This window comes from Podarcis filfolensis (genome assembly GCF_964270895.1).
Source record: "Podarcis filfolensis genome assembly, chromosome: 12".
In the NCBI taxonomy this organism is placed as follows: domain Eukaryota; kingdom Metazoa; phylum Chordata; class Lepidosauria; order Squamata; family Lacertidae; genus Podarcis; species Podarcis filfolensis.
In genome coordinates this window covers 37,925,840-37,937,913 of record NC_139614.1, presented here as the reverse complement: position 1 = coordinate 37,937,913, position 12,074 = coordinate 37,925,840, and the positions used below count along the sequence as shown (strand labels likewise).

At 44.5% G+C, this 12,074-nt stretch overlaps 1 protein-coding gene across 2 annotated transcripts in view; it reads right to left on the bottom strand.

The window, feature by feature from the left end:
• MYO3A (myosin IIIA) overlaps window positions 1–12,074 on the bottom strand; it is a 103,294-nt gene that overhangs the window by 41,938 nt on the left and 49,282 nt on the right. For both annotated transcript variants that reach the window (XM_083579211.1, XM_083579212.1), the window contains exons 12-19: window positions 11,516–11,620; window positions 11,342–11,425; window positions 10,633–10,835; window positions 9,662–9,760; window positions 9,411–9,525; window positions 6,600–6,726; window positions 4,212–4,422; window positions 2,322–2,469 (exon numbers count right to left, since the gene is read on the bottom strand). In XM_083579211.1, the coding sequence (XP_083435337.1) occupies window positions 2,322–2,469; window positions 4,212–4,422; window positions 6,600–6,726; window positions 9,411–9,525; window positions 9,662–9,760; window positions 10,633–10,835; window positions 11,342–11,425; window positions 11,516–11,620 (1,092 nt within the window). The remainder of the gene's footprint in view (window positions 1–2,321; window positions 2,470–4,211; window positions 4,423–6,599; window positions 6,727–9,410; window positions 9,526–9,661; window positions 9,761–10,632; window positions 10,836–11,341; window positions 11,426–11,515; window positions 11,621–12,074) is intronic.

Genomic DNA, 12,074 nt, shown 5'->3' with positions numbered 1-12,074 from the left:
ATCTGGCCAATGGGACGCAGTCCAAACAGTTCGAGGGACCTATTTATGCCCATGCAAATGACCCAGAGCTTCCTCTTTCGGCACGTGCATTCGGAACACCCGCCCACCTCTCCCTACTTTTAGGGCTTTGCACTTGACCTTGCTATGCCGTCGTGTTGTCTGTCATTGGGACAGGGGCATGGCAGGAATTTTCCCCACTTGGCTGTTTGGCTCTTGCCATTTGGGTTTTGCCTGCCATCTAGCAAATCGTCACAACTTGTAAGGTTGCGGATAGGCTCTGGTTCAGGTGATAGGGATAGGAGAACACTCTCGCCATCCCTATGTGAAGGGTATTCCATTAAAGGAATCCAGGGACTCAGTGGTTTGGTCAACCCCTGAGAGGGGGTTGTGCCTGTGCCTGAGTCCAGGGGGGCATTTGGGTGGTGGAGGTAACCCGTTCCCAGCTTTCCACTTATCCAGGTGTTCACCCTTGGCTGACCTAAGCTGGAACCCTGGGTCAGCGCTACCTGCATGGCAGGGAGCTAGTTGAACCAGAGCCTATGCAACCAGTCACTTTCTGTAACCAATAAAGTTGTGGCCTAAATTCTGCCAAAAACCAAAACCAAAATTTTGAGTCAAGTGTGAATTTATTTAGGGGGGAGGTTTCTGGGTCTGAACACGCAAATATTTAAACTATGAAATTCACTCTCAGAACCAGCGGTGGCCACCAACTTGGGTGGCTTTGAAAGAGGATTAGACAAATTTGGTAACGGTAAAGCTATCCATAGTTACAAGCCACAGTGACTTCCTCATACTTCTATTGCTGGAGGTTGCAAGCCTGTGAATTCCAGCTGTTGGGAATCACAGGTGGAGAGAGTGGGGCTGCCCTTGGTTTCTGGTCAGCGGCTTCCCCTGAGCAACTGGTTGGCCACCGTGAGAAGAGGATGCTGGGTAAAAGAAAGGCATTTCGTTCTTATGTCCTTAAATGGGACAGGGGTGGCGCTGTGGGTTAAACCACAGAGCCTAGGACTTGCCGATCAAAAGGTTGGCGGTTCGAATCCCCGTGACGGGGTGAGCTCCCGTTGCTTGGTCCCTGCTCCTGCCAACCGAGCAGTTCGAAAGCATGTCAAAGTGGAAGTAGATAAATACCGTATTTTCCGCTCTATAACACGCATCCGACCATAACACACATGTAGTTTTTAGAGGAGGAAAATCCGTAGGCATGCCACCCGTAGGCATTTCCTCCATAACACGCACAGACATTTCCCCTTACTTTCTAGGAGGAAAAAAGTGAGTGTTATGGTGCAAACAATACGGTAGGTACTGCTCCAGCGGGAAGGTAAACGGCGTTTCCGTGTGCTGCTCTGGTTCGCCAGAAGCGGCTTAGTCATGCTGGCCACATGACCTGGTAGCTGTACGCCGGCTCCCTCAGCCAATAAAGCGAGATGAGCACCGCAACCCCAGAGTTGGTCATGACTGGACCTAATGGTCAGGGTCCCTTTACCTTTACCTATGTCCTTAAACACCTCCCAAGCAGGGGAGGTAAAGAGACTGAAAAGGTCTGCTTGGTCACACTTGTCAGCCCTGCTTCCACCAGAGGGTCTTGCACCTTGGGGGGCCTGACATGTGTTGCACATGCATCGTCGGGAGGAGGCTGAGTGCAGTGCGGCTTCCTCTCTTGCGCTCAGGAGGAGCCAGCCACGGAACTGTGCCTTGCTTGGCTCTGCCGTCAGCCTCCTCTGCCACCTCAACATTGAGGGGCCCCGGCCCTCTGCCAACCAATATGGAGGGGAGTAAAAGACACCTCCACCTCTAGGAGTTGGCATGCCTAGCCTCCACCATATTCCTTGGGTTGCCCTACATTCAGAATGTGTGAGAAGGGGTCCTATGCACATAGATTAGTACGCTCGTTAAGAATGGGGTGAGGGATGCATTAGCTGAGAGGCGCTCTCCCTGTCGGTGTGCAAAAGGTGTTGGTTCGAACACTTGAGGTGGCATTCAACTAGGTTTACTCAAAGTTAGACCTAGTGAAGTTAATGGACCTAACGTAGTCATGTCCACTGATTTCGATGGGTGAACTCTGAGTAAAACATAAGCTGACTGAGAGTCCTACCTCTGTGTTTGCCTTTAGCGAATGCATCTTTTTTTCTCCTGGTTTTTTGAGTGGCCCAATAATTCAGTAGGCAATTTGATGCTGTCATTTCAGTGTTGTCTTTATGCGATTTTAAAAACTGACCAACTCTTTTGGTTTTGTACGATGCTTTGAGCTGGTTGGTTTTTTTTTAAGCAACATAAAACACTTAAAATAAACACAACACAGACACACAAATTATAGCACCCACCTGCTCCCATGCAAAGACATGTTGGTTGAAGTAGAACTGGATCTGCTCATTGGCAATGTTGATGCAGAGCTGTTCAAACGAATTCTTTTTGAAGTTTTCAAAACCAAAGATGTCAAGAATCCCAATGTTCAGCCCTTCGTCATTTCCGCTGAAATGTACAGAATTTGCACATTAGATTCTCCAGCGCCGTTTGGTTATTTCACATCAGCTTCAACCCTGCAGCTACTTCAAAAACATAACTATTACATGTCTGGTTTAACACGGTTGGGAGTCAGCAACCGGGCAGGGTCTCCTCTAGTTTGAGATTCTGACAGAGTCTAATGTGCTGTGTGCCAAGGAGAGACAGCTGGAGACCGAATGTCTAACTACAAGCCCTTTATTTCTGAATGTAAGAGTGGCCACAAGATCAGCCAGTCCTTGCTCCTGGGCAAAAAGTGTTCATACAAGGCACAAGTATTTGCATATCCCGTGGGTTAATTTGCATTGCAAATCTGAATTTACAAAGGCATCTTGCTCTACAGCAATGTATCCCGGCTGAATCAGGACAAAAGCCCCTTGCTTAAAATATATGTAAGAGATTGGCTGCAACACTTACAATTAAACGCAGTATTTAAAGAAGGTAAAAAAAGGATTCAGCTATACTTTATCTAGATTCCAAAGTGAAATCATTGAAGATAATACAAAACTCCTAAGGAAAGCATGTAAGTTACTATTAGAGTGGGAAACTAAAGACAAGGAAGTCAAAAGTGTGATGATAAAGTGGGCACAAGACCTGGGACACAATATACAAATGGGAGATCGGGAAAAATTATGGAAATCTAATTTAAAATTTACTGATTGCATATTGTTAAAAGATAATTATATGAAGATGATGTATAGATGGTATATTACACCTGTAACAATGGCAAAAATGTATAAAACAGGCTCTAAAAAATGTTGGAAGTGTAAAGAAAAAGAGGGTATGTTTTTACATATGTGGTGGAATTGTAAAATAATCAAGAAATATTGGGAAATGATATATAATGAAATGAAAAAGGTGTTTAAAATAACCTTTGTTAAAAGCCCAGAAGCCTTTTTATTAGCCATTATAGGTCAAGACCTGCTGAAAGGTGAAAACTAGTCCAGGGTCTGCTGCTAAATTAAATTGGTTTGGTCCATTTTCTGCAAGGTGGAGAGGAAGGAGCACATCTGTTTGTGCACTATGCAAATGTTATCACTACCCAGGCAAAAACTAAGATAGCAACCTGTAGTGAATTCTCAGGGCAGGTTTATCATGAATGGCACATGAAGGCAGATTGAAACTGCTTTCACTGCAGCTGCTGCAACACACAAAATAGCACTGCATGGATCACTCTGATCACACTGTCAGTTTTCACACCTTTGGCAGCAGCTGCCAGAAACACCAGCTGACAGCCAATCCACATGGTGAGCTCTTCTTTTCACCCTGCTGCAGGCATAAGCTACCACACACAGAAGCCATGGCCAGTGCATATCACAGGCTCCTTGCAATGTGTAAATCAGACCTTATGCTTGCATACTGGAATGAAGAAAGGAAGAGGTGAGGCTTCTATATGCATGGAGTGGTGGAGTGAGCCCAAACTGTGAATTTAAACCTAAGGGAGGGATAAGGCAAGGGATGTGGCTAAAAGAGACATGTTTGTGCTGCTGAGAAGAACAACTACAAACTGTTCACTCTTGTTCTTGCTTCGTTTGCAAGGGCTTAGAATAGAATATCTTAAAAGTTGAGTTTAGTAATAGCTAGTGAAATTGGTACTGTATTCCATTTGAAATTTCTGGTCTGGGTGACTGGGGTCGCGGGACATTCCAGATACTATGCATTTCACATTGAAACAAGGTTCTGTTCCTTACAAGAGAGGAAAAAACCCTTACCTTAAAAATGTACCTGGCTTGAGCAGCGCATTGATGCGGTTGACTATCCAACTAAAGAGACGCCCGTACAAGGCTTTGGCTGTGGCGTCTCTTACATCAAAAGCTTTTTCCATCGTGTTGGGCCGTATAATAGTTTCCCCTCGGGCCACCACACAATGAGAGGTCAGAGCTTCTTGCAGTTCATCTGCCTGTATACACAGCAAAGATGCGGCTGGAAAACGGAGGAATGGTGTCACATCCATAATGTATCAAACATTTCTTAATTTTATATGTAAAAGCTCCTTACAACAGGTGAGGGGGACCCCTGGACCACAGACTGGATACTACATGCATTTCATTAAGCACCCTGGGTCCCCTTCTGCCCGTCAACTGTACAGTGGGAAGTAGCTGAGAAGGAAAAGGGCTTTGATGTTGTGCAAAATATGAAGACTGCAGCTCCTTGCTCTGCAAGAAGATCAAAGCAGAGGGGGAAATACACCAGCAAAGAAGTAGACGTGTGTTCCTTACAAATATACATAAAGAGTCTTTGCGTTTTGCAACTGCGTATTTGTAATTTTCACGATGCAATTGCATTTGGCTGTTTGAGGCTTTAAATAAGGCAGGGCTTGTTTTCACCTGTGCTTTTCATTATTTGCATTCTTCTGTAAGGGCTGCTGAGTTCTTTTGGCTTCATGCGATCTGGGCTGATAAAGGGTGCTGTAGAGGGTCCCTGCCAGTTTTATAGCCTTGTCCTCATGATATCACTTCCCAATGGCTATATCTTCCTTTATCCATGATCACTGAAACTGGGGTGGCCTGACCCATGTCCCTCCTTCCCCAAATGCTTCTCAAACACATTGTGCAAACAACAACAGCACACGACAAAATCAGCCCCAACTAATCATCCCAGAGGGACATGGGTGGTGCTGTGGTCTAAACCACTGAGCCTAGGGTTTGCCGATCGGAAGGTTGGCAGTTCGAATCCCTGTGACGGGGTGAGCTCCCATTGTTCAGTCCCAGCTCCTGCCAACCTAGCAGTTCAAAAGCACGTCAAGTGCAAGTAGATAAATAGGTACCGCTCTGGCAGGAAGGTATAGGCATTTCCATGTGCTGCTCTGGTTTGCCAGAAGCAGCTTAGTCATGCTGGACACATGACCCGGAAGCTGTCTGTCGACAAATGCCAGCTCCCTCAGCCTATAGAGCGAGATGAGCACGCAACCCCAGAGTTGTCCACTACTGGACCTAATGGCATCATCCCAGAAGGCACCTGACAGAACTGGGAACCATGTTACTAAAGTCCACAGAGCTCACCAAGTTACTATCATGCCAGAGCGCATCTACTCCCCCACTGTCTCACACCAAGGGAGGACCAGCCTTCTGTCAGTTACAGACTCTCACTCTGAAGGCATCTGGTGTCTTTCTTTGTTGTACAGGCTCTCACCCTGTGCAGGAAACCAGACATGCACCTTAGGCCCTCCCACTATCTAACCTCCTCCAGGTTCGTGGGGGGGGGAATAGAAGGGGGTAGTGTTCTCACTGTTGGGACTCCTGAAGAGATGAAACTCTATGGTGTCACCCCTGTTGTGTAGGCTCTGCCAGCAGGGCTTCTATGCTCCCTGACCCAGCAAGGAGCTGGTGCAAGAGGCTGCAAGATTGAGTGCAGCTTCTCTCTGGACTATGGACCAGGCAGGGGGTCCCATTCCTTACCACACTTACCAGGGACCTCAGCTGTCCCCAAAGCAAAAAACTAATCACCCAGATGCTCAGGTACTCAGCCTCAGGAAAGATCTTCTCCAGTCCCCCAGTGCTACAGCTATTCATCTCAGGAAATAATCTCAAGGTTGAGGGTCACAGGAGGAAAATCCCTACTCAAACTCTAGACCAGTGTTTCCCAAACTTGGGTCTCCAGCTGTTTTTGGACTTCAGTTCCTATAATCCCTGACCATTGGTCCTGCTTAGCTAGGGATGGTGGGCGTTGTAGGCCAAAAACAGCTGGAGACCCAAGTTTGGGAAACACTGGTCTAGGCTTTCTAAAAATTCATGTGGCCTGTTGTGGGAGACACTGAGCTTAGCTCAGTTGGTAGAGCATAAGACTCTTAATCTCAGGCTCATGGGTTCAAGCCCCATGTTGGACAAAAGATTTATGTATTGCAGGGGGTTGGACTAGATGACCCTCACGGTCCCTTCCAACTCTACAATTTTATGATTCTATGAAAAAACAGGCCATCCCAGCCCCACTAGCTGCTTTAAAAACATGTGATGTTTGTTAAGAGCCTGGGCCCAGGCTGTGTAGAGCTTTTCAAGCAATGAGGTAAGATTTCTGCAATATGCAGATAAGTCTGGAGCTCATAATTATGGAGACAGTTCGCAAAAGGCATTTAATTATTATAAAAAGGAAAGAAAACTCACAGTTCTCCAGAGGCGTTGGATTGGAAATGATGCTCTTGTCAATCATGTACTCGGTTACTACGGAAGAGAATTCGATGTTGCCCACGTTTAAAATGGCAGCAAGGATGCTGTATACGCTCCCTAGTTCCTGAAAGACAGATGCACAAAAACATTCCCATTCATAGCCTTATAATTGACACCCCAGGCAACAATCACAGCATTTCATTTCTTCATTTTCATATCCAACTTGCATTTAGAGAACCAGCGTTTTACCAGGGGCTGCACCCTCTTCAATTTGCTTTAACTTTACAGTGCAGCTTGAATGTTTTTTTTAATAAAAGGTACGGCATGGAGGTTATAATCGCTAAAAGAGTAAGAATAGTTCTATTAAATACTCAATGGGTATGTTTTTCTGGATCTCCCCCCCCCCCCCAGGTCTTTTCTTCTAAACATTTTTCTGATTCTTAAAATCTTAGGGTTAAGGAAACAAACAAACAAACAAAAGACCTACTACCCATAGACTTGTGTTTTGATTCTTTTTCTTTTGAAGAAATAATCACCCACTATGTCTATTTGTAAATTATTCTGATAAATGGAATAAAATGATTATATTGACTACTGATTATACCGACTTCTGTCATTACACTGTGTTACATGTATTGCAGCTAACATCTTTTGTACCCTTTCCTGATTTCTTGTAAGGCGTGATTACTTTTATTCCCAACACCCCTTTTCCTGCATCGTGTGTGTGTGTGTGTGTGTTGCCATGTAACCTTCAGTTTGATTTTAAAGGAGCAAAGGAATATATAGGCTATGTGTTTACAGCACAGGGACCTGCCACGCTGTTAAAAAGGGAGAGATTTTCTGAAATGCTTAGGGGGTTGTTTTGACCATACTGCAATCAAATTCTGCCCCAGAGCCTTTCTAAACATAGCAGAATCTGGAGGAAACAGAAGTCAAAAGAAGACATTTCTGGGGGCTTCACTTTTTCACGCACTCCCATGTAATTTCCCCCCATCCTGTGCACCCAGAAAAGCAGAATGCTGTCAATGGAGAGTCAAAACTTGCTGTGTGTGTGGCTATAGCTCAGAATTCCCTCCTAAGGGAGCACAAATTAGACAAGCCAGCCTCTTCTGTTAGGAAACAGGGTACACTGAAAACTAGAAAAAAGACGTTACAGCTCATCCCACTTGTGTGTGCTTCAAGGGCTAATTTTGCCCGATGAAAAGCTTGTTGAAATTACAGTCTTTTGTACTAGCTGGTCCGAAAAAGCCAAAGCTGACACTGAACACAATTTCATGGCAGTGTTCACAAATCACAGTAAGGCATTAACTATGCACAAGCAAATTGGACTGGAGTTGCTCCTCCTACTCACACCGGGACGAAAGAAAGCACAAATCCCTGGATTAGCTGCACATATTGTTGCACTCCACCCCAAACTCTGAGCAGTGCAAGATTCCGGGGGTTCCAGATGCTTATGAAGGGTTTGTGTTTCCTTTTGGAAATGAGGCACAGCAGAGACTGTGGTGTCTTTATGATATAAGGTTTATTTACACACATATACAACCTGAGCCTTTGATGGAGGGGTTCACAGAATCAACACCAAAAGAGGGTCTTGCTTCTCCCATAGCCACAGCCTTGGATTCTAGCAGAAATCAGGCCTGGCACTCTCTGCCTTTCCAGACTTCTATTGCATCCAGTTTCTAGCTCGTATCACTCAACTCTCTGTTTTGTCTTTCCAAATAACAGACAGCTGAGGGAGGGAGGCCTACCCATTTGGCCTCTGGCACAGAGTCACTCTCTTTGTTCCCTTAACAAACCATATTTAGTGGGCATTACCAGGCTGGCTTGGGTATTCCAGCAATTGAATCCATGCTAGATCCAGGAACTAGAAAGGAAGCTCTGACATACAGCCTATCTGTGTGCCTCCCCCCCCCCCCCGACTCATAGTAATATGAGCTAGGAATTGTAGTTTGTTTTGCTACCAAGCAACCGTGCTCCATAGTCAACTGATTATGGTTCGTTGGAATGCAGACTCACAACTTAAAGCTACCACCAGCTGCCACCTTTAGGAAAGTACTCTAGAATGGGGTGGTCAACCTTTTATGGACCAACAGCTCACTCTTTGGCTAGAAACTGAGGGCTATAATCTTAGACATACAGACCCTCCTTCTCAGCTAATCCAACATTTCTCCAGTGAAAATAGAGACATCCCATTCCCTACTGATAATTTTACTATTTATACTCCACACATCTTGCTGGGTTGCCCCAGCTACTCTAGGTGGCTTCCAACGTATATAAAAATGTAATAAAATATCAAACATTTTAAAAACTTCCCTATACATACCCTCCCACATTTCTCAAATGAAAATAGGGACATGCTACCATACCCTCCAACATTTCTCCAGTGAAAATAGGGACATCCTAAGGAAAAGCAGGACATTCCAGGATCAGATCAGAAACCAGGACGGCTTCTCTAAATCAGGGACATCTCGGGAAAATAGAGACAGTCTGGTGTTATTTCCCTCTCTCTGCTCATCAAACAGCTGATCTGATGACTGGAGAGGAGGTGATTTGCATTCCCATTAGGGCAATGGGTTTCAGCCACTCTAGTACTGTGTCAAATGTATTCCCCTTCTTTTTGCCACTGCCTCCAAAATTAGTAGCATCTTGGAGGGAGAAATTAGTGTGGGGGTTGGATCAGGCCCCTGAACTGAGAGTGAGACACCCACTACTCTAGAAATTATTGGCAACCTTCATATGCGCTACTGTCAGTCAAGACCTACTTTTCTCTCTCTAAGGTGCACAAGTTAAAATATCACTGACACTCACCTCCATCGTAAACCCAATCACCTTGAAGCACTGCTCAATTAATTCAAACTGGGATTTGTAGAAGCTATTGTTCATGAAATCTTGTACAGTTCTGAGATGTTCATTTTGTAGATACCTAGAAGGATGATGGGGACAGGGAAAAGAGTATGAGAAATTGTGAATCAACTCTACATTTCAGAAGGCTCACTCTACCAAAGGCAGCCCACATATGCATTTATCCTAAAGAATGCAATACAAATGGAATGTTATACCTGGGAGGTTTATTTTCTGGCAATTTGTAATGAGCTAGTTTTTTCTTCTCAGCCAAACCAGCATAGATGTAATAGAAAATATGAAAATTCTTCTCTCCTCTGAAATGGGAAAAAACACAACACCACACACCCCAATATGGCAATTATTGAAACACAATCAACATTGAACCAGTAACGTCTAATTTCTGATTGTCTTCTACTATTATAAAATTTATTTTATTTGAAATGTTTTCCCACTGCCTTTCAGGGCAATGAGCCCTCCTAAAACAGTTTAAAGTAGAATTGCAATAGCTAACAAATGCAATAAATGGTAATAGTAGTCATAGAAGTAGCTTAGCCCAACTCAGGGGAATGAGACGACATCATGATTCCCAGTCCACTGTTAACGCTTAATCCACATAAATCAATGTGTTGGTCATCATAACGTTTACACAGAACTTAGATCAGGCTTCCTCAAACTCGGCCTTCCAGATGTTTTGAAACTACAATTCCCATCATCCCTGACCAGGTTTGAGGAAACCTGGCTTAGATGTACAGGCCTAAGCTACATGGGCATTAGCCTACATAAAATGTAAATAATAATAATAATAATAATAATAATAATAATAATAATAATAATAATTACACAGTTCAGGTTATGCACAATGCAGTTTCAGAGGCTGCATCCAAGGTGTCTGATTGGACTAGTCCAGGCACCCCCAAACTCGGCCCTCCAGATGTTTTGGGACCACAACTCCCATCATCCCTATCTAACCGGACCAGTGGTCAGGGATGGTGGGAACTGTAGTCCCAAAACATCTGGAGGGCCAAGTTTCCCTATGCCTGCTAGACTTTACAGTGCCGGGCTAGGCAGATGGAGTCCCACCCCAATGAGATATAGGCTGTACCACCCTTAGAGCTTGTTTGAACCAAGCCTCCCTCTCTCTTTCCCACAGCCAGAAAAGCACCCCCTTTGTTTCCCTTTTACTTACACAGCTTGATGTATGACTCTTGATTTTTCTAGGAGGTATTCTGAAATCAGAGCACTTACAACAGTTCCACTGGAAGTGAACTTCATTTCTAGGTATTTCCCAAATCTGCTGGAATTATCATTAATAATAGTGCCTGCATTTCCAAAAGCCTCCAGCAGATTGTTGACTTGGAGAATTTTTTCCTGAAGTGTCCTGTTATTAGCCTAGATACGCATTCCAAAATAACAACAACGATAAGGAAAATGCACAGAACTTTAAAACACAAATGTAATTTTTCAGAATAGTGACGGAATAGTAGTCCTTTCCTCTGTGGGGTTGTTGGAATCCTCCTTATCTGGGGATGTTCACCATCAATAACTAGCAGAAAGTAAGGGCTAGTTCATCTATTAGTTTCTTAACTAGGGGAACATATTTATTTGAACCGCTCTCCATTTTGTTGGGGAGTTTAAGGGTGCAAAAGAAAGATGTGGCAAGGCTTTATTTACAAGTTGGTGGCTGGGCTGGCATGGTACAGGATGGCAGAAGGCAAAGACCAGGCATAGGCAAACTCCGGCCCTCCAGATGTTTTGAGACTACAATTCCCATCATCCCTGACCACTGGCCCTGTTTGCTAGGGATGATGGGAATTGTAGTTCCAAAACATCTGGAGGTCTGGAGTTTGCCTATGCCTGGCAAAGACATAAATAAAGAGGTCTAGGATATGTCTTACCCTTCCAAGGACAGTCAACTGCTGAACCAGAAGATGGGCACTTTGTGTCTTCCCTGCTCCACTTTCTCCAGATATGACAATACACTGAAGGCAAGAGTGGAAGAGCACATGCTATAACCGGCTATCTTCACAACCCAGAGGGGTATATCAAACCTGGCCCACCATTACCACTACCTGATCAGAGCTGAATGTGACCATGGACTGGTATGCGATATCAGCCACAGCAAAGATGTGAGGAGGGTTGGCAGTCCGTTTGGCCCCAATGTACAATTTGGAATGCTGAAAAGTTAAAAGAGAAATGCTATGTACTCCTCTGTTTTTAGACTATCATCTTGTGTCACTGGCCTCATGAGACTGACCAGTTATGAGCAGTGATGCTGCCAAAATTTATAATTACTGTATTTTTTTGCTCTATAAGACTCACTTTTTCCCTCCTAAAAAGTAAGGGGAAATGTGTGTGCGTCTTATGGAGCGAATGCAGGTTGCGCAGCTATCCCAGAAGCCGGAACAGCAAGAGGGATTGCTGCTTTCACTGCGCAGTGATCCCTCTTGCTGTTCTGGCTTCTGAGATTCAGAATATTTTTTTTTCTTGTTTTCCTCCTCCAAAAACTAGGTGCGTCTTGTGGTCTGGTGCGTCTTATAGAGCGAAAAATACGGTACCTGGTTCGGAATACTCATTTGCCTAGCTCAGAATGCTCAGAGGCAATGTTCCACTCAATGTTCTCTTCCAACT